General features: G+C 45.9%; 1 protein-coding gene across 1 annotated transcript in view; it reads left to right on the top strand.

The window, feature by feature from the left end:
* The window catches only part of LOC121845628 (neurotrypsin-like), a gene marked incomplete at its 5' end in the record, with an annotated part of 63,376 nt that overhangs the window by 22,404 nt on the left and 17,737 nt on the right, over positions 1–23,235 (top strand). Inside the window, 4 exon segments of the mRNA XM_042317245.1 lie at positions 11,919–12,124; positions 16,214–16,303; positions 17,037–17,079; positions 17,081–17,158. Of these exon segments, the coding sequence (XP_042173179.1) occupies positions 11,919–12,124; positions 16,214–16,303; positions 17,037–17,079; positions 17,081–17,158 (417 nt within the window).

Genomic DNA, 23,235 nt, shown 5'->3' with positions numbered 1-23,235 from the left:
GAGGTGTGTGTAGTAGAGATGAGGTGTGTAGTAGTAGTGATGAGGTGTGTGTAGTAGTGTTGAGGTGTGTGTAGTAGTGATGAGGTGTGTTGAGGTGTGTGTAGTAGTGATGAGGTGTGCGGTAGTGATGAGGTGTGTGTAGTAGTGATGAGGTGTCTAGGTGTGTTGGGGTGTGTTGAGGTGTGTGTAGTATTGTTGAGGTGTGTGTAGTAGTGATGAGGTGTGGTGTGTTGAGTAGTGTTGTGGTGTGTAGTTGTGTTGAGTAGTGTTGAGGTGTGTGTAGTATTGTTGAGGTGTGTGTAGTAGTGATGAGGTGTGTGTAGTAGTGTTGAGGTGTGTGTAATAGTGTTGGGGTGTGTGTAGTAGTGTTGAGGTGTGTGTAGTAGTGTTGAGGTGTGTGTAGTAGTGATGAGGTGTGTCTAGGAGTGTGTAGTAGTGTTGAGGTGTGTAGTAGTGTTGAGGTGTGTGTAGTATTTTTGAGGTATGTGTAGTAGTGTTGAGGTGTGTTGGGAGTGTTGAGGTGTGTGTGTAGTAGTGATGAGGTGTGTGTAGTAGTGATGAGGTGTGTGTAGTAGTGTTGAGGTGTGTTGGGGAGTGTTGAGGTGTGTGTGTAGTAGTGATGAGGTGTGTTGAGGTGTGTGTGTTGAGGTGTGTGTGTAGTAGTGATGAGGTGTGTGTAGTAGTGTTGAGGTGTGTTGAGGTGTGTGTAGTAGTGTTGAAGTGTGTGTGGTAGTGTTGAGGTGTGTGTAGTAGTGTTGAGGTGTGTGTAGTAGTGTTGAAGTGTGTGTAGTAGTGATGAGGTGTGTAGTGGTGTTGAGGTGTGTGTCGTAGTGTTGAGATGTGTGTAGTAGTGATGAGGTGTGTGTAGTAGTGTTGAGGTGTGTGTCGTAGTGTTGAGGTGTGTTTAGTAGTGTTGAGGTGTGTGTAGTAGTGATGAGGTGTGTGTAGTAGTGTTGAGGTGTGTATAGTAGTGTTGAGGTGTTTGTAGTAGTGTTGAGGTGTGTAGTAGTGTTGAGGTGTGTGTAGGAGTGTTGAGGTGTGTGTAGTTGTGATGAGGTGTTTTGAGGTGTGTGTCGTAGTGTTGAGGTGTGTGTAGTAGTGATGAGGTGTGTGTAGTAGTGTTGAGGTGTGTGTAGTAGTGATGAGGTGTGTGTAGTAGTGTTGAGGTGTGTGTAGTAGTGTTGAGGTGTGTGTAGTAGTGATGAGGTGTGCGGTAGTGATGAGGTGTGTGTAGTAGTGATGAGGTGTTGAGGTGTGTTGAGGTGTGTTGAGGTGTGTGTAGTATTGTTGAGGTGTGTGTAGTAGTGATGAGGTGTGGTGTGTTGAGTAGTGTTGTGGTGTGTAGTTGTGTTGAGTAGTGTTGAGGTGTGTGTAGTATTGTTGAGGTGTGTGTAGTAGTGATGAGGTGTGTGTAGTAGTGATGAGGTGTGTCTAGGAGTGTGTAGTAGTGTTGGGGTGTATGTAGTAGTGATGAGGTGTGTGTAGTAGTGTTGAGGTGTGTGTGATAGTGTTGGGGTGTGTGTAGTAGTGATGAGGTGTGTGTAGTAGTGATGAGGTGTGTTGAGGTGTGTGGTGTAGTGTTGAGGTGTGTGTAGTAGTGATGAGGTGTGTTGAGGTGTGTTGAGGTGTGTGTAGTATTGTTGAGGTGTGTGTAGTAGTGATGAGGTGTGGTGTGTTGAGTAGTGTTGTGGTGTGTGTAGTAGTGTTGAGGTGTGTGTGGTAGTGATGAGGTGTGTTGAGGTGTGTGTAGTAGTGATGAGGTGTGTTGAGGTGTGTGTAGTAGTGTTGAGGTGTGTGTAGTAGTGATGAGGTGTGTAGTAGTAGTGATGAGGTGTGTGTAGTAGTGATGAGGTGTGTAGTAGTGTTGAGGTGTGTGTAGTAGTGTTGAGGTGTGTGTCGTAGTGATGAGGTGTTGAGGTGTGTTGAGGTTTGTTGAGGTGTGTGTAGTATTGTTGAGGTGTGTGTAGTAGTGATGAGGTGTGGTGTGTTGAGTAGTGTTGAGGTGTGCGGTAGTGATGAGGTGTGTGTAGTAGTGATGAGGTGTTGAGGTGTGTTGAGGTGTGTTGAGGTGTGTGTAGTATTGTTGAGGTGTGTGTAGTAGTGATGAGGTGTGGTGTGTTGAGTAGTGTTGTGGTGTGTAGTTGTGTTGAGTAGTGTTGAGGTGTGTGTAGTATTGTTGAGGTGTGTGTAGTAGTGATGAGGTGTGTCTAGGAGTGTGTAGTAGTGATGAGGTGTATGCAGTAGTGATGAGGTGTGTTGAGGTGTGTGGTGTAGTGTTGAGGTGTGTGTAGTAGTGATGAGGTGTGTGTAGTAGTGTTAAGGTGTGTGTAATAGTGTTGGGGTGTGTGTAGTAGTGATGAGGTGTGTGTAGTAGTGATGAGGTGTGTTGAGGTGTGTGGTGTAGTGTTGAGGTGTGTGTAGTAGTGATGAGGTGTGTGTAGTAGTGATGAGGTGTGTGGTGTAGTGTTGAGGTGTGTGTAGTAGTGATGAGGTGTGTAGTAGTGTTGAGGTGTGTGTAGTAGTGTTGAGAAGTGTGTGTAGTAGTGATGAGGTGTGTTGAGGTGTGTGTAGTAGTGTTGAGGTGTGTGTAGTAGTGATGAGGTGTGTTGAGGTGTGTGTAGTAGTGCTGAGGTGTGTGTAGTAGTGATGAGGTGTGTTGAGGTGTGTGTAGTAGTGTTGAGGTGTGTAGTAGTGTTGAGGTGTGTGTAGTAGTGATGAGGTGTGTAGTAGTAGTGATGAGGTGTGTGTAGTATTGATGAGGTGTGTAGTAGTGTTGAGGTGTGTGTAGTAGTGTTGAGGTGTGTGTAGTAGTGATGAGGTGTGTTGAGGTGTGTGTAGTAGTGCTGAGGTGTGTGTAGTAGTGATGAGGTGTGTGTAGTAGTGTTGAGGTGTGTGTAGTAGTGTTGAGGTGTGTGTAGTAGTGATGAGGTGTGTAGTAGTAGTGATGAGGTGTGTGTTGTAGTGATGAGGTGTTTGTAGTAGTGTTGAGGTGTGTAGTAGTGTTGAGGTGTGTGTAGTAGTGATGAGGTGTGTGTAGTGGTGTTGAGGTGTGTGTAGTATTGTTGAGGTGTGTGTAGTAGTGATGAGGTGTGTGTAGTAGTGATGAGGTGTGTAGTAGTATTGAGGTGTATGTAGTAGTGATGAGGTGTATGTAGTAGTGATGAGGTGTGTTGAGGTGTGTGTAGTAGTGATGAGGTGTGTGTAGTAGTGATGAGGTGTGTGTAGTAGTGATGAGGTGTGTGTTGTAGTGATGAGGTGTGTGTAGTAGTGATGATGTGTGTAGTAGTGATGAGATGTGTGTAGTGGTGATGAGGTGTGTAGTAGTGATGAGGTGTGTGTAGTAGTGATGAGGTGTGTGTAGTAGTGATGAGGTGTGTGTAGTAGTGATGAGGTGTGTGTTGTAGTGATGAGGTGTGTGTAGTAGTGATGAGGTGTGTGTAGTAGTGATGAGGTGTGTGTAGTAGTGATGAGGTGTGTGTAGTAGTGATGAGGTGTGTAGTAGTGATGAGGTGTGTGTAGTAGTGATGAGGTGTGTAGTACTGAGGTGTGTTGAGGTGTGTGTAGTAGTGATGAGGTGTGTGCAGTAGTGATGAGGTGTGTAGTAGTGTTGAGGTGTGTTGGGGAGTGTTGAGGTGTGTTGGGGAGTGTTTGTCTCTCTATGTGTCGCTCTGTCTCTCTCTGTGTCGCTCTGTCTCTCTCTGTGTCACTCTGTCTCTCTCTGTCTCTCTCTCTCTGTCTCTCTGTATCTGTCTCTCTCTGTCTCTCTCTGTCTCTCTCTGTGTTGCTCTGTCTCTCTCTGTGTCCCTCTGTCTGTTTCTCTCTGTGTCGCTCTGTCTCTCTCTCTGTCGCTCTGTCTCTCTGTGTCGCCCTGTCTCTCTGTCTCTCTCTGTGTCTCTGTCTCTCTCTGTGTCGCTCTGTGTCGCTCTGTCTCTTTCTGTGTCGCTCTGTCTCTCTCTGTGTCTCTCTGTCTCTCTCTGTGTCTCTGTCTCTCTCTGTGTCGCTCTGTCTCTCTCTGTGTCTCTCTGTCTGTCTCTCTCTGTGTCGCTCTGTCTCTCTCTGTGTCGCTCTGTCTGTCTCTCTCTGTGTCGCTCTGTCTCTCTCTGTCGCTCTGTCTCTCTCTGTGTCGCTCTGTCTCTCTCTGTCTCTCTCTCTGTCTCTCTCTGTGTCTCTGTCTCTTTCTGTGTCGCTCTGTGTCTCTCTGTCTCTCTCTGTGTCTCTGTCTCTCTCTGTGTCGCTCTGTCTCTCTCTGTGTCTCTCTCTCTGTGTCTCTGTCTCTCTCTGTGTCGTCTCTGTGTCGCTCTGTCTCTCTCTGTGTCTCTGTCTCTCTCTGTGTCTCTGTCTCTCTCTGTGTCGCTCTGTGTCGCTCTGTCTCTCTCTGTGTCGCTCTGTCTCTCTCTGTCTTTCTCTCTGTCTCTCTCTGTGTCTCTGTCTCTTTCTGTGTCGCTCTGTGTCTCTCTGTCTCTCTCTGTGTCTCTGTCTCTCTCTGTGTCGCTCTGTCTCTCTCTGTGTCTCTCTCTCTGTGTCTCTGTCTCTCTCTGTGTCGCTCTGTGTCGCTCTGTCTCTCTCTGTGTCGCTCTGTCTGTCTCTCTCTGTGTCGCTCTGTCTCTCTCTGTCGCTCTGTCTCTCTCTGTGTCGCTCTGTCTCTCTCTGTCTCTCTCTCTGTCTCTCTCTGTGTCTCTGTCTCTTTCTGTGTCGCTCTGTGTCTCTCTGTCTCTCTCTGTGTCTCTGTCTCTCTCTGTGTCGCTCTGTCTCTCTCTGTGTCTCTCTCTCTGTGTCTCTGTCTCTCTCTGTGTCGCTCTGTGTCGCTCTGTCTCTCTCTGTGTCTCTGTCTCTCTCTGTGTCGCTCTGTGTCGCTCTGTCTCTCTCTGTGTCGCTCTGTCTCTCTCTCTGTCTCTCTCTCTGTCTCTCTCTGTCTCTCTCTCTGTCTCTCTCTGTCTCTCTCTCTGTCTCTCTCTGTCTCTCTCTGTCTCTCTCTGTCTCTCTCTGTCTCTCTCTCTGTCTCTCTCTGTCTCTCTCTCTGTCTCTCTCTGTCTCTCTCTCTGTCTCTCTCTGTCTCTCTCTGTCTCTCTCTGTCTCTCTCTCTGTCTCTCTCTGTCTCTCTCTCTCTGTCTCTCTCTGTCTCTCTCTCTCTCTCTCTCTCTCTCTCTCTGTCTCTCTCTCTGTCTCTCTGTCTCTCTCTCTGTCTCTCTCTCTGTCTCTCTCTGTCTCTCTCTGTCTCTCTCTGTCTGAAAGTATCAGCTCAATAACATCTGTAGTGAATAAGGCAGACAGAGCAGAGCAGAGCGTGTCACAGCCTCCTGGTTCAGGGAAAACAAATTACATACATCATACACACACACACACAGAGAGAGAGAGATGAATGTGTCTCTGAGGCCTCAGTCAGGTTATATTACTGACTCTAGGAACTCTAAGAATCTGGAGGACAGACAGACAGACATAATGTAGATGGTAGAATCTGGAGGACAGACAGACAGACATAATGTAGATGGTAGAATCTGGAGGACAGACAGACATAATGTAGATGGTAGAATCTGGAGGACAGACAGACAGACAGACATAATGTAGATGGTAGAATCTGGAGGACAGACAGACAGACATAATGTAGATGGTAGAATCTGGAGGACAGACAGACAGACATAATGTAGATGGTAAAATCTGGAGGACAGACAGACATAATGTAGATGGTAGAATCTGGAGGACAGACAGACATAATGTAGATGGTAGAATCTGGAGGACAGACAGACAGACAGACATAATGTAGATGGTAGAATCTGGAGGACAGACAGACAGACATAATGTAGATGGTAGAATCTGGAGGACAGACAGACAGACATAATGTAGATGGTAGAATCTGGAGGACAGACAGACAGACTGACATAATGTAATGTAGATGGTAGAATCTGGAGGACAGACAGACAGACAGACAGACAGACAGACAGACAGACAGACAGACAGACAGACAGACAGACAGACAGACAGACAGACAGACAGACAGACAGACAGACAGACAGACAGACATAATGTAGATGGTAGAATCTGGAGGACAGACAGACAGACATAATGTAGATGGTAGAATCTGGAGGACAGACAGACAGACAGACATAATGTAGATGGTAGAATCTGGAGGACAGACAGACAGACTGACATAATGTAATGTAGATGGTAGAATCTGGAGGACAGACAGACAGACATAATGTAATGTAGATGGTAGAATCTGGAGGACAGACAGACAGACAGACAGACAGACATAATGTAGATGGTAGAATCTGGAGGACAGACAGACAGACATAATGTAATGTAGATGGTAGAATCTGGAGGACAGACAGACAGACATAATGTAGATGGTAGAATCTGGAGGACAGACAGACAGACATAATGTAATGTAGATGGTAGAATCTGGAGGACAGACAGACAGACAGACAGACAGACAGACAGACAGACTGACATAATGTAGATGGTAGAATCTGGAGGACAGACAGACAAACATAATGTAGTGTAGATGGTAGAATCTGGAGGACAGACAGACAGACAGACAGACAGACAGACAGACAGACAGACTGACATAATGTAGATGGTAGAATCTGGAGGACAGACAGACATAACGTAATGTAGATGGTAGAATATGGAGGACAGACAGACAGACATAATATAGATGGTAGAATCTGGAGGACAGACAGACAGACAGACAGACAGACAGACAGACAGACAGACAGACAGACAGACAGACAGACAGACAGACAGACAGACAGACAGACATAATGTAATGTAGATGGTAGAATCTGGAGGACAGACAGACAGACAGACAGACATAATGTAGATGGTAGAATCTGGAGGACAGACAGACAGACAGACATAATGTAGATGGTAGAATCTGGAGGACAGACAGACAGACAGACAGACAGACATAATGTAGATGGTAGAATCTGGAGGACAGACAGACAGACATAATGTAGATGGTAGAATCTGGGACAGACAGAGATAATGTAGTGTAGATGGTAGTGGATGTGTTTGTGTCTCAGTGTGTGTTGTCTTTTTGGTGTCGTCTCCTTCGCTCCTCAGTGTGCCCCTTCCCATTTACACCAGAGATGTGTATGTAATGAGGAGATGCACGTCTCCACCCTAACAATGGGAGTCGGGTTCCCAAAGGAAGGCAGGCGACAAGCTGAGGTCCATAATAAACCCAAAGAAACACATTGGCTTTAATTTGGACAGATTTTAGAGAGAGTGAAACCTCTCTCTTCACCTCTTCCTCTCTGTTTAAACACACCAAGCCCCTCCCACTGGCTCTCACACCATGCCCCTCCCACTGCCTCTCATTCCAAGCCCCTCCCACTGCCTCTCATTCCATGCCCCTCCCACTGCCTCTCACTCCAAGCCCCTCTCACTGCCTGTCACACCAAGCCCCTCCCACTGCCTCTCATGCCAAGCCCCTCCCACTTCCTCTCACACCAAGCCCCTCCCACTGCCTCTCATTCCAAGCCCCTCCCACTGCCTCTCACACAAAGCCCCTCCCCCTGCCTCTCACGCAAAGCCCCTCCCACTGCCTCTCACGCCAAGCCCTTCCCACTGCCTGTCACACCAAGCCCCTCCTACTGCCTCTCACGCAAATTCCCTCCCCCCGCCTCTCACGCCAAGTCCCCCTCTGTCTCTCACACCAAGCCTCTCCCACTTCCTCTCACACAAGCCCCTCCCACTTCCTCTCACACCAAGCCCCTCCCCCGCCTCTCACGCCAAGCCCCTCCCTCTCACGCCAAGCCCCTCCCTCTCACGCCAAGCCCCTCCCTCTGCCTCTCAAGCCCTGCCCTTCCCTCTGTTTCACATGCCAAGCCCCTCCCACTGCCTCTCACGCCAAGCCCCTCCCACTGTCTCTCACGCCAAGCCCCTCCCACTGCCTCTCACGCCAAGCCCCTCCCCCTCACGCCAAAAAAGTTGAGAGATCACATCTCACTCTCTGACAAGCGTTTTATCTCGCTATTTGCATTTGAGGTGTGTTCCAACAGAATGGTTCATATGGACACTGAAACACATAGAGATGTGGACACTGAAACACATAGAGATGTGGACACTGAAACACATAGAGATATGGGCACTGAAACACATAGAGATGTGGACACTGAAACACATAGAGATATGGGCACTGAAACACATAGAGATGTGGACACTGAAACACATAGAGATGTGGACACTGAAACACATAGAGATGTGGACACTGAAACACATAGAGATGTGGACACTGAAACACATAGAGATGTGGACACAAACACATATAGATATGGACACTGAAACACATAGAGATGTGGACACTGAAACACATAGAGATATGGACACTGAAACACATAGAGATGTGGACACTGAAACACACAGAGATGTGGACACTGAAACACATAGAGATTATTTTACTGTAATAGAGATGTGGACACTGAAACACAGAGAGATGTGGACACTGAAACACATAGAGATGTGGACACTGAAACACATAGAGATGTGGACACAAACACATAGAGATATGGACACTGAAACACATAGAGATGTGGACACTGAAACACATAGAGATATGGACACTGAAACACATAGAGATTTGGACACTGAAACACACAGAGATGTGGACACTGAAACACATAGAGATATGGATACTGAAACACATAGAGATGTGGACACTGAAACACACAGAGATGTGGACACTGAAACACATAGAGATATGGACACTGAAACACATAGAGATGTGGACACTGAAACACACAGAGATGTGGACACTGAAACACATAGAGATATGGACACTGAAACACATAGAGATGTGGACACTGAAACACACAGAGATGTGGACACTGAAACACATAGAGATATGGACACTGAAACACATAGAGATGTGGACACTGAAACACACAGAGATGTGGACACTGAAACACATAGAGATTATTTTACTGTAATAGAGATGTGGACACTGAAACACATAGAGATATGGACACTGAAACACATAGAGATGTGGACACTGAAACACATAGAGATGTGGGCACTGAAACACATAGAGATATGGGCACTGAAACACATAGAGATATGGACACTGAAACACATAGAGATGTGGACACTGAAACACATAGAGATGTGGACACTGAAACACATAGAGATGTGACACTGATAGAGATGTGGACACTGAAACACATAGAGATGTGGACACTGAAACACATAGAGATGTGGACACTGAAACACATAGAGATGTGGACACTGAAACACATAGAGATGTGGACACTGAAACACATAGAGATGTGGACACTGAAACACATAGAGATATGGACACTGAAACACATAGAGATGTGGACACTGAAACACATAGAGATAGAGATGGGACACTGAAACACATAGAGATGTGGACACTGAAACACACAGAGATGTGGACACTGAAACACATAGAGATGTGGACACTGAAACACATAGAGATGTGGACACTGAAACACATAGAGATGTGGACACTGAAACACATAGAGATGTGGACACTGAAACACATAGAGATATGGACACTGAAACACATAGAGATGTGGACACTGAAACACATAGAGATATGGGCACTGAAACACATAGAGATGTGGACACTGAAACACATAGAGATGTGGACACTGAAACACATAGAGATGTGGACACTGAAACACATAGAGATGTGGACACTGAAACACATAGAGATGTGGACACAAACACATATAGATATGGACACTGAAACACATAGAGATGTGGACACTGAAACACATAGAGATATGGACACTGAAACACATAGAGATGTGGACACTGAAACACACAGAGATGTGGACACTGAAACACATAGAGATTATTTTACTGTAATAGAGATGTGGACACTGAAACACATAGAGATGTGGACACTGAAACACATAGAGATGTGGACACTGAAACACATAGAGATGTGGACACAAACACATAGAGATATGGACACTGAAACACATAGAGATGTGGACACTGAAACACATAGAGATATGGACACTGAAACACATAGAGATTTGGACACTGAAACACACAGAGATGTGGACACTGAAACACATAGAGATATGGACACTGAAACACATAGAGATGTGGACACTGAAACACACAGATGTGGACACTGAAACACATAGAGATATGGACACTGAAACACATAGAGATGTGGACACTGAAACACACAGAGATGTGGACACTGAAACACATAGAGATATGGACACTGAAACACATAGAGATGTGGACACTGAAACACACAGAGATGTGGACACTGAAACACATAGAGATATGGACACTGAAACACATAGAGATGTGGACACTGAAACACACAGAGATGTGGACACTGAAACACATAGAGATTATTTTACTGTAATAGAGATGTGGACACTGAAACACATAGAGATATGGACACTGAAACACATAGAGATGTGGACACTGAAACACATAGAGATGTGGGCACTGAAACACATAGAGATATGGGCACTGAAACACATAGAGATATGGACACTGAAACACATAGAGATGTGGACACTGAAACACATAGAGATGTGGACACTGAAACACATAGAGATATGGACACTGAAACACATAGAGATGTGGACACTGAAACACACAGAGATGTGGACACTGAAACACAGAGATATGGACACTGAAACACATAGAGATGTGGACACTGAAACACACAGAGATGTGGACACTGAAACACATAGAGATTATTTTACTGTAATAGAGATATGGACACTGAAACACATAGAGATGTGGACACTGAAACACATAGAGATGTGGACACTGAAACACAGAGATGTGGACACTGAAACACACAGAGATGTGGACACTGAAACACATAGAGATGTGGACACTGAAACACATAGAGATGTGGACACAAACACATAGAGATATGGACACTGAAACACATAGAGATGTGGACACTGAAACACACAGAGATGTGGACACTGAAACACATAGAGATATGGACACTGAAACACACAGAGATGTGGACACTGAAACACATAGAGATTATTTTACTGTAATAGAGATGTGGACACTGAAACACATAGATATATGGACACTGAAACACATAGAGATGTGGACACTGAAACACATAGAGATGTGGGCACTGAAACACATAGAGATATGGACACTGAAACACATAGAGATGTGGACACTGAAACACATAGAGATGTGGACACTGAAACACATAGAGATGTGGACACTGAAACACATAGAGATGTGGACACTGAAACACATAGAGATATGGGCACTGAAACACATAGAGATGTGGACACTGAAACACATAGAGATGTGGACACTGAAACACATAGAGATGTGGACACTGAAACACATGGAGATTATTTTACTGTAATAGAGATGTGGACACTGAAACAAAGACAAAGAAACAGTGTCCATATCTCTAATACAGTTGGTTACAATGATGATTCAGTTGGTTACAATGATGATTCAGTTAGTTACAATGATGATTCAGTTAGTTACAATGATCATTCAGTTGGTTACAATGATCATTCAGTTGGTTACAATGATGATTCAGTTGGTTACAATGATGATTCAGTTGGTTACAATGATGATTCAGTTGGTTACGATGATTCAGTTGGTTACAATGATTCAGTTGGTTACAATGATTCAGTTGGTAGACCTATGATGATTCAGTTAGTTACGATGATGACCGTACTATAGTTGATTCAACCGTATCGTAGTTGATTCAACCGTATCGTAGTTGATTCAACCGTATATCGTAGTTGATTCAACCGTATATCGTAGTTGATTCAACCGTATCGTAGTTGATTCAACCGTATCGTAGTTGATTCAACCGTATCGTAGTTGATTCATTGGTATCTTCAGTGTCTAAGTGTAACGCTGTTGTGTGGAAGTGTATTTACGCTCATACCCTCTGTCTGTCTGCGATGTTTGTGTGTCGTCTTCAGTGGAGTGGCGAAGGCCCGTGTGATGGCGTATTTTGGCGAGGGGGAGGGGCCTATCCATGTGGACAACGTGAAGTGTTCCGGCGAAGAGCGTTCATTGGTCGACTGCCTCAAACAGCCAACCGGGACGCATAACTGTCGCCATAGCGAAGACGCCGGGGTCATCTGTGACTACGGCCAATCACAGTTCAGCGACACAGAGGGCAAAGGTCAGTGGTGATGTCACAAACATATTTATCTGACGTCAACCTGTTCTAGGGGAATAGGGATCGAACGATTCACATCGTATCAGTCCGTGGACCCCCAACCTGTGTCCTGTCCTCTAGACTGACTGTATCAGTCCGTGGACCCCCAACCTGTGTCCTGTCCTCTAGACTGACTGTATCAGTCCGTGGACCCCCAACCTGTGTCCTGTCCTCTAGACTGACTGTATCAGTCCGTGGACCCCCAACCTGTGTCCTGTCCTCTAGACTGACTGTATCAGTCTGTGGACCCCCAACCTGTGTCCTGTCCTCTAGACTGACTGTATCAGTCCGTGGACCCCCAACCTGTGTCCTGTCCTCTAGACTGACTGTATCAGTCCGTGGACCCCCAACCTGTGTCCTGTCCTCTAGACTGACTGTATCAGTCCGTGGACCCCCAACCTGTGTCCTGTCCTCTAGACTGACTGTATCAGTCCGTGGACCCCCAACCTGTGTCCTGTCCTCTAGACTGACTGTATCAGTCCGTGGACCCCCAACCTGTGTCCTGTCCTCTAGACTGACTGTATCAGTCCGTGGACCCCCAACCTGTGTCCTGTCCTCTAGACTGACTGTATCAGTCCGTGGACCCCCAACCTGTGTCCTGTCCTCTAGACTGACTGTATCAGTCCGTGGACCCCCAACCTGTGTCCTGTCCTCTAGACTGACTGTATCAGTCCGTGGACCCCCAACCTGTGTCCTGTCCTCTAGACTGACTGTATCAGTCCGTGGACCCCCAACCTGTGTCCTGTCCTCTAGACTGACTGTATCAGTCCGTGGACCCCCAACCTGTGTCCTGTCCTCTAGACTGACTGTATCAGTCCGTGGACCCCCAACCTGTGTCCTGTCCTCTAGACTGACTGTATCAGTCCGTGGACCCCCAACCTGTGTCCTGTCCTCTAGACTGACTGTATCAGTCCGTGGACCCCCAACCTGTGTCCTGTCCTCTAGACTGACTGTATCAGTCCGTGGACCCCCAACCTGTGTCCTGTCCTCTAGACTGACTGTATCAGTCCGTGGACCCCCAACCTGTGTCCTGTCCTCTAGACTGACTGTATCAGTCCGTGGACCCCCAACCTGTGTCCTGTCCTCTAGACTGACTGTATCAGTCCGTGGACCCCCAACCTGTGTCCTGTCCTCTAGACTGACTGTATCAGTCCGTGGACCCCCAACCTGTGTCCTGTCCTCTAGACTGACTGTATCAGTCCGTGGACCCCCAACCTGTGTCCTGTCCTCTAGACTGACTGTATCAGTCCGTGGACCCCCAACCTGTGTCCTGTCCTCTAGACTGACTGTATCAGTCCGTGGACCCCCAACCTGTGTCCTGTCCTCTAGACTGACTGTATCAGTCCGTGGACCCCCAACCTGTGTCCTGTCCTCTAGACTGACTGTATCAGTCCGTGGACCCCCAACCTGTGTCCTGTCCTCTAGACTGACTGTATCAGTCCGTGGACCCCCAACCTGTGTCCTGTCCTCTAGACTGACTGTATCAGTCCGTGGACCCCCAACCTGTGTCCTGTCCTCTAGACTGACTGTATCAGTCCGTGGACCCCCAACCTGTGTCCTGTCCACTAGACTGACTGTATCAGTCCGTGGACCCCCAACCTGTGTCCTGTCCTCTAGACTGACTGTATCAGTCCGTGGACCCCCAACCTGTGTCCTGTCCTCTAGACTGACTGTGTCAGTCCGTGGACCCCCAACCTGTGTCCTGTCCTCTAGACTGACTGTATCAGTCCGTGGACCCCCAACCTGTGTCCTGTCCTCTAGACTGACTGTATCAGTCCGTGGACCCCCAACCTGTGTCCTGTCCTCTAGACTGACTGTATCAGTCCGTGGACCCCCAACCTGTGTCCTGTCCTCTAGACTGACTGTATCAGTCCGTGGACCCCCAACCTGTGTCCTGTCCTCTAGACTGACTGTGTCCTGTCCACTAGACTGACTGTGTCCTGTCCTCTAGACTGACTGTGTCCTGTCCTCTAAACTGACTGTGTCCTGTCCACTAGACTGACTGTGTCCTGTCCACTAGACTGACTGTGTCCTGTCCTCTAGACTGACTGTGTCCTGTCCACTAGACTGACTGTGTCCTGTCCACTAGACTGACTGTGTCCTGTCCTCTAGACTGACTGTGTCCTGTCCACTAGACTGACTGTGTCCTGTCCTCTAGACTGACTGTGTCCTGTCCTCTAGACTGACTGTGTCCTGTCCACTAGACTGACTGTGTCCTGTCCTCTAGACTGACTGTGTCCTGTCCACTAGACTGACTGTGTCCTGTCCACTAGACTGACTGTGTCCTGTCCTCTAGACTGACTGTGTCCTGTCCACTAAACTGACTGTGTCCTGTCCTCTAGACTGACTGTGTCCTGTCCACTAGACTGACTGTGTCCTGTCCTCTAGACTGACTGTGTCCTGTCCACTAGACTGACTGTGTCCTGTCCTCTAGACTGACTGTGTCCTGTCCTCTAGACTGACTGTGTCCTGTCTTCTAGACTGACTGTGTCCTGTCCTCTAGACTGACTGTGTCCTGTCCACTAGACTGACTGTGTCCTGTCCACTAGACTGACTGTGTCCTGTCCTCTAGACTGACTGTGTCCTGTCCTCTAGACTGACTGTGTCCTGTCCACTAGACTGACTGTGTCCTGTCCTCTAGACTGACTGTGTCCTGTCCTCTAGACTGACTGTGTCCTGTCCTCTAGACTGACTGTGTCCTGTCCTCTAGACTGACTGTGTCCTGTCCTCTAGACTGACTGTGTCCTGTCCTCTAGACTGACTGTGTCCTGTCCACTAGACTGACTGTGTCCTGTCCACTAGACTGACTGTGTCCTGTCCACTAGACTGACTGTGTCCTGTCTTTTGGGGTTACCATTGGGGTGGGGGTTACCATTGGGGTTACCATTGGGGTGGGGGTTACCATTGGGGTTACCATTGGGGTTACCATTGGGGTGGGGGTTACCATTGGGGTTACCATTGGGGTTACCATTGGGGTGGGGGTTACCATTGGGGTTACCATTGGGGTTACCATTGGGGTTACCATTGGGGTGGGGGTTACCATTGGGGTTACCATTGGGGTTACCATTGGGGTTAGGGTTACCATTGAGGTTACCATTGGGGTTACCATTGGGGTTACCATTACCGTTCCTGTCTGTCTGTGTTAGATACTAATGTTCCTGTCTGTGTTAGATACTAAACTAACATTCCTGTCTGTCTGTCTGTGTTAGATACTAATGTTCCTGTCTGTCTGTCTGTGTTAGATACTAATGTTCCTGTCTGTCTGTGTTAGATACTAATGTTCCTGTCTGTCTGTGTTAGATACTAAACTAACATTCCTGTCTGTCTGTCTGTGTTAGATACTAAACTAACGTTCCTGTCTGTCTGTCTGTGTTAGATACTAAACTAATGTTCCTGTCTGTCTGTCTGTGTTAGATACTAAACTAACATTCCTGTCTGTCTGTCTGTGTTAGATACTAAACTAACGTTCCTGTCTGTCTGTGTTAGATACTAAACTAACGTTCCTGTCTGTCTGTGTTAGATACTAATGTTCCTGTCTGTGTTAGATACTAAACTAACGTTCCTGTCTGTGTTAGATACTAAACTAACGTTCCTGTCTGTCTGTCTGTGTTAGATACTAAACTAATGTTCCTGTCTGTCTGTCTGTCTGTCTGTCTGTCTGTCTGTCTGTCTGTCTGTCTGTCTGTCTGTCTGTCTGTCTGTCTGTCTGTCTGTCTGTCTGTGTTAGATACTAAACTAATGTTCCTGTCTGTCTGTCTGTCTGTCTGTGTTAGATACTAAACTAACGTTCCTTTCTGTCTGTGTTAGATACTAAACTAATGTTCCTGTCTGTGTTAGATACTAAACTAATGTTCCTGTCTGTGTTAGGTACGGTGGAGTCTGTGTCAGATCCTGTCTGTGTTAGATACTAACTGTCTGTCTGTGTTAGGTACGGTGGAGTCTGTGTCAGATCCTGTCTGTGTTAGGTACTAACTGTCTGTCTGTGTTAGATACTGTCTGTGTTAGATACTATCTGTCTGTCTGTGTTAGATACTAACTGTCTGTCTGTGTTAGGTACGGTGGAGTCTGTGTCAGATCCTGTCTGTGGGTTGAGACTGATACATACACGCCAACGCAGAATCATAGGAGGAGAAAACTCACTGAGGTAAGGAGAGAACTACATATATATACTGGTGTGTTGATGGGTGTTGTAGTTTAATATAATCCAGATATATTATATTATAATACATGGTGTGTTGATGGGTGTTGTAGTTCTAGTATGTGTGTTGATGGGTGTTGTAGTTTAATATTATCCAGATATATTATATTATAATACATGGTGTGTTGATGGGTGTTGTAGTTCTAGTATGTGTGTTGTTGGGTGTTGTAGTTTAATATTATCCAGATATATTATATTATGATACATGGTGTGTTGATGGGTGTTGTAGTTCTAGTATGTGTGTATGTTGGGTGTTGTAGTTTAATATTATCCAGATATATTATATTATAATACATGGTGTGTTTGTTGGGTGTTGTAGTTCTAGTGTCCGTGTATGTTGGGTGTTGTAGTTCTAGTGTCCGTGTTTGTTGGGTGTTGTAGTTCTAGTGTCCGTGTATGTTGGGTGTTGTAGTTCTAGTATCCGTGTTTGTTGGGTGTTGTAGTTCTAGTATCCGTGTATGTTGGGTGTTGTAGTTCTAGTATCCGTGTATGTTGGGTGTTGTAGTTCTAGTATCCGTGTATGTTGGGTGTTGTAGTTCTAGTATCCGTGTATGTTGTATGTTGGGTGTTGTAGTTGGGTGTCTGTGTCTAACCCTCATTATTAGTTTTATTGTGTGTGTGTGTGTGTGTGTGTGTGTGTGTGTGTGTGTGTGTGTGTGTGTGTGTGTGTGTGTGTGTGGGGAGGCTGGCCATGGCAGGCTGCGGTGCGTCTCAGAGGCTCTCGGGGACGGAAGGTTGGTGTGTGGAGCGACTCTCATCAGCTCCTGTTGGATACTCACCTCAGCTCACTGCTTTAAGAGGTAACTCACCTCACTGCTTTAAGAGGTAACTCACCTCACTGCTTTAAGAGGTAACTCAGCTCACTGCTTTAAGAGGTAACTCAGCTCACTGCTTTAAGAGGTAACTCACCTCACTGCTTTAAGAGGTAACTCACCTCACTGCTTTAAGAGGTAACTCACCTCACTGCTTTAAGAGGTAACTCACCTCACTGCTTTAAGAGGTAACTCACCTCACTGCTTTAAGAGAGTAACTCACCTCACTGCTTTAAGAGGTAACTCACCTCACTGCTTTAAGAGGTAACTCACCTCACTGCTTTAAGAGGTAACTCACCTCACTGCTTTAAGAGGTAACTCACCTCACTGCTTTAAGAGGTAACTCACCTCACTGCTTTAAGAGGTAACTCACCTCACTGCTTTAAGAGGTAACTCACCTCACTGCTTTAAGAGGTAACTCACCTCACTGCTTTAAGAGGTAACTCAGCTCACTGCTTTAAGAGGTAACTCACCTCACTGCTTCAAGAGGTAACTCACCTCACTGCTTTAAGAGGTAACTCACCTCACTGCTTTAAGAGGTAACTCACCTCACTGCTTTAAGAGGTAACTCACCTCACTGCTTTAAGAGGTAACTCACCTCACTGCTTTAAGAGGTAACTCACCTCACTGCTTTAAGAGGTAACTCACCTCACTGCTTTAAGAGGTAACTCACCTCACTGCTTTAAGAGGTAACTCACCTCACTGCTTTAAGAGGTAACTCACCTCACTGCTTTAAGAGGTAACTCACCTCACTGCTTTAAGAGGTAACTCACCTCACTGCTTTAAGAGGTAACTCACCTCACTGCTTTAAGAGGTAACTCACCTCACTGCTTTAAGAGGTAACTCACCTCACTGCTTTAAGAGGTAACTCACCTCACTGCTTTAAGAGGTAACTCACCTCACTGCTTTAAGAGGTAACTCACCTCACTGCTTTAAGAGGTAACTCACCTCACTGCTTTAAGAGGTAACTCACCTCACTGCTTTAAGAGGTAACTCACCTCACTGCTTTAAGAGGTAACTCACCTCACTGCTTTAAGAGGTAACTCACCTCACTGCTTTAAGAGGTAACTCACCTCACTGCTTTAAGAGGTAACTCACCTCACTGCTTTAAGAGGTAACTCACCTCACTGCTTTAAGAGGTAACTCAGCTCACTGCTTTAAGAGGTAACTCACCTCACTGCTTTAAGAGGTAACTCACCTCACTGCTTTAAGAGGTCTTTAAGAGTAACTCACCTCACTGCTTTAAGAGGTAACTCACCTCACTGCTTTAAGAGGTAACTCAGCTCACTGCTTTAAGAGGTAACTCAAACCAGACCGTGGTTGAAAGACTGAATAGATGAATGTATAGTTGGAAATCTGCCTGGAGTGGCAGATGGATGTAGCCTGAGTGGCAGATGGATGTAGCCTGGAGTGGCAGATGGATGTAGCCTGAGTGGCAGATGGATGTAGCCTGAGTGGCAGATGGATGTAGCCTGGAGTGGCAGATGGATGTAGCCTGGAGTGGCAGATGGATGTAGCCTGGAGTGGCAGATGGATGTAGCCTGAGTTTTCAGGCTGTTCCATTGGTCATCGTGTTTAAATCCAGGAAGTAAGGGTGGTAAAGTAAAGGTACAACATTCATCTAGTCACTTCATCAACATCTAGTTTAGATGAGACAGACACCACAACATTCATCTAGTCACTTCATCAACATCTAGTTTAGAGAGACAGACACCTCAACCACAACATTCATCTAGTCACTTCATCAACCTCTAGTTTAGAGAGACAGACACCTCAACATTCATCTAGTCACTTCATCAACATCTAGTTTAGAGAGACAGACACCACAACATTCATCTAGTCACTTCATCAACATCTAGTTTAGATGAGACAGACACCTCAACCACAACATTCATCTAGTCACTTCATCAACATCTAGTTTAGATGAGACAGACACCTCAACATTCATCTAGTCACTTCATCAACATCTAGTTTAGAGAGACAGACACCACAACATTCATCTAGTCACTTCATCAACATCTAGTTTAGAGAGACAGACACCACAACATTCATCTAGTCACTTCATCAACGTGTGTGTGTGTGTGTGTGTGTGTGTGTGTGTGTGTGTGTGTGTGTGTGTGTGTGTGTGTGTGTGTGTGTGTGTGTGTGTGTGTGTGTGTGTGTGTGTGTGTGTGTGTGTTAGGTTAAGTTGGGGGTGCCAATTTTGAGTGTGATGCATATCTCCATGTTGCATATGATGATCTGAGTTTGATGTAAATACTGTGTCTCTCAGCCCCTCTACAGATTTTATCTGGGATATTTTCAAATGTTTGAGTTTGTTATGAAAAACCAGAGACAGATCAGGTCACACTCACACACATTCTCACACTCACTCACACACACACATTCTTACACTCCACTCACACACACACTCACACAGTGTGCCAGAGTGCATTTCTGTCTCAGTGTTTCTCTATTAGAGAGAAAGACCAGCAGAAGCATTCAAAACCAGTTCCTAAAACCAGTTCCTAAAACCAGTTTCCTAAAACCAGTTCCCAAAATCAGTTCCTAAAACCAGTTCCTAAAATCAGTTCCTAAAACCAGTTTCCTAAAACCAGTTCCTAAAATCAGTTCCTAAAATCAGTTCCTAAAACCAGTTCCTAAAATCAGTTCCTAAAATCAGTTCCCAAAACCAGTTCCTAAAACCAGTTCCTAAAACCAGTTCCTAAAACCAGTTCCCAAAACCAGTTCCCAAAACCAGTTCCTAAAACCAGTCCCTAAAACCAGTTCCTAAAACCAGTTCCTAAAATCAGTTTCCCAAAACCAGTTCCTAAAACCAGTTCCCTAAAACCAGTTCCTAAAACCAGTTCCTAAAACCAGTTCCCTAAAACCAGTTCCCTAAAACCAGTTCCTAAAACCAGTTCCCTAAAACCAGTTCCCTAAAACCAGTTCCTAAAACCAGTTCCCTAAAACCAGTTCCCACTCTGGAAAGCTACACATGCAACTGAACAAAGCATATACAGTGTACTGAGTAACAGTTTGTATGTGGAAATTGAAATAAATTCATTAGGTTCTGATCTATGGATGACTGGGAATACAGATATACATCTGTTGGTCACAGATACTGGGAATACAGATATACATCTGTTGGTCACAGATACCTCAAGTAAGGGGCGTGGATCAGAGAACCAGTCAGTATCTGGTGTGACCATTTTCCTCATGCAGCGTGACACATCTCCTTCCCATAGAGTTGATCAGGCTGTTGACTAGAGTTCAAATCACATTTATTTGTCACATACACATGGTTAGCAGATGTTAATGCGAGTGTAGCAAAATGCTTGTGCTTCTAGTTCCGACAATGCAGTAATAACCAACAAGTAATCTAACCTAACAATTCCACAACAACTACCTTATACACACAAGTGTAAAGGGATAAAGAATATGTATATAAAGATATATGAAACAGTGATGGTACAGAGCGGCATAGGCAAGATACAGTAGATGATATAGAGTACAATATATACATATGAGATGAGTATGTAAACCAAGTGGCGTAGTTAAAGTGGCTAGTGATACATGTATTACATAAGGATACAGTAGATGATATAGAGTACAGTATATACGTATGCATATGAGATGAACAATGTAGGGTATGTAAACATTATATTAAGTGGCATTATTTAAAGTGGCTAGTGATACATTTATTACATCCATCTTCCCATTATTAAAGTGGCTGTAGTTGAGTCAGTGTCATTGACAGTGTCATTGACAGTGTGTTGGCAGTAGCCACTCAATGTTAGTGGTGGCTGTTTAACAGTCTGATGGCCTTGAGATAGAAGCTGTTTTTCAGTCTCTCGGTCCCAGCTTTGATGCACCTGTACTGACCTCGCCTTCTGGATGATAGCGGGGTGAACAGGCAGTGGCTCGGGTGGTTGTTGTCCTTGATGATCTTTATGGCCTTCCTGTGACATTGGGTGGTGTAGGTGTCCTGGAGGGCAGGTAGTTTGCCCCTGGTGATGCGTTGTGCAGACCTCACTACCCTCTGGAGAGCCTTACGGTTGTGGGTACAAGTTTTAAGCGTTGCTATGGGAATGACATCTTCAATGCACGTTCTAATGAACTCGCACACCGAATCAGCGTATTCGTCAATGTTGTTGTCTGACGCAATACGAAACATCTCCTAGTCCACGTGATGGAAGCAGTCTTGGAGTGTGGAATCAGATTGGTCAGACCAGCGTTGAACAGACCTCAGCGTGGGAGCTTCTTGTTTTAGCTTCTGTCTGTAGGCAGGGATCAACAAAATGGAGTCGTGGTCAGCTTTTCCGAAAGGAGGGCAGGGGAGGGCCTTATATGCGTCGCAGAAGTTAGAATAACAATGATCCAAGGTTTTTTCAGCCCTAGTTGCGCAATCGATATGCTGATACAATTTAGGGAGTCTTGTTTTCAGATTAGCCTTGTTAAAATCCCCAGCTACAATGAATGCAGCCTCAGGATATGTGGTTGCCAGTTTGCAAAGAGTCAAATAAAGTTTGTTCAGAGCCATCGATGTGTCTGCTTGGGGGGGATATATACGGCTGTGATTATAATCGAAGAGAATTCTCTTGGTAGATAATGCGGTCTACATTTGATTGTGAGGAATTCTAAATCAGGTGAACAGAAGGATTTGAGTTCCTGTATGTTTCTTTCATCACACCACGTCACGTTGGCCATAAGGCATACGCCCCCGCCTCTCTTCTTACCAGAAAGATGTTTGTTTCTGTCGGCGCGATGCGTGGAGAAACCCGCTGGCTGCACCGCCTCCGATAGCGTCTCTCCAGTGAGCCATGATTCCGTGAAGCAAAGAACGTTACAGTCTCTGATGTCCCTCTGGAATGCTACCCTTGCTCAGATTTCATCAACCTTGTTGTCAAGAGACTGGACATTGGCGAGAAGTATGCTAGGGAGTGGTGCGCGATGTGCCTGTCTCCGGAGTCTGACCAGAAGACCGCTTCGTTTCCCTCTTTTACGACGTCTTTGTTTTGGATCGCAGGCTGGAATCCATTCCGTTGTCCTGGGTGAAAGGCAGAACACAGGATCCGCTTCGGGAAAGTCATATTCCTGGTCGTACTGATGGTGAGTTGACGCTGATCTTATGTTCAGTAGTTCTTCCCGACTGTATGTAATGAAACCTCAGATGACCTGGTGTACTAATGTAAGAAATAACACGTAAAAAAAACAAAAAAACTGCATAGTTTCCTAGGAACGCGAAGCGAGGCGGCCATCTCTGTCGGCGCCGGAAGGAGCTGTTGATTAGAGTTGATCAGTTGATTGTGGCCTGTGGAATGTGGGTCTCACAATGGGTCTCAGGATCTCGTCACAGTATCTCTGTTCATTCAAATTGCCATCGATAAAATGCAATTGTGTTCATTGCCCATAGTTTATGCCTGCCCCCATACCATAACCCCACCGCCACCATGGGGAACTCTGTTCACAACATTGACATCAGCAAACCGCCCACACGACACCATACTCGCTGTCTGCCATCTGTCCGGTTCAGTTGAAACAGGGATTCATCGGTGAAGAGCACACTTCTCCAGCGAGGCCAGTGGCCATCGGTGAGCATTTGCCCACTGAAGCATTTGCCCACTGAAGCCGAACTGCAGTCAGGTCAAGAACCTGATGAGGACGACGAGCACGCAGATGAGCTTCCCTGAGACGGTTTCTGACAGTTTGTGTAGAAATTCTTCAGTTGTGCAAACCCACAGTTTCATCAGCTGTGCAGGTGGCTGATCTCAGACGATCCTGCAGGTGAAGAAGCCGGATGTGGAGGTCCTGGGTTGGCATGGTTACACGTGGTCTGCGGTTGTGAGGCGTCCAGTTGGACATATTGCCAAATTCTCTAAAACGATGTTAGAGGAGGCGGCTTACGGTGGAAAAATGAACATTCAATTATCTGGCAACAGCTCTGGTGGACATTCCTGCAATCAGCAAGACAATTTGCTCCCTCAAAACCTGAGACATCTGTGACATCGTCATGTCTAACAAAACGGGCCTTTTATTGTCCTCAGCACAAGGTGCACCTGTGTAATGATCATGCTGTTTAATCA

The sequence above is a fragment of the Oncorhynchus tshawytscha genome, unplaced genomic scaffold (genome assembly GCF_018296145.1).
Source record: "Oncorhynchus tshawytscha isolate Ot180627B unplaced genomic scaffold, Otsh_v2.0 Un_scaffold_7219_pilon_pilon, whole genome shotgun sequence".
In the NCBI taxonomy this organism is placed as follows: Eukaryota; Metazoa; Chordata; class Actinopteri; order Salmoniformes; family Salmonidae; genus Oncorhynchus; species Oncorhynchus tshawytscha.
Note: the sequence above shows the minus strand (reverse complement) of the source record. Positions and strands in the feature narration are given on the sequence as shown.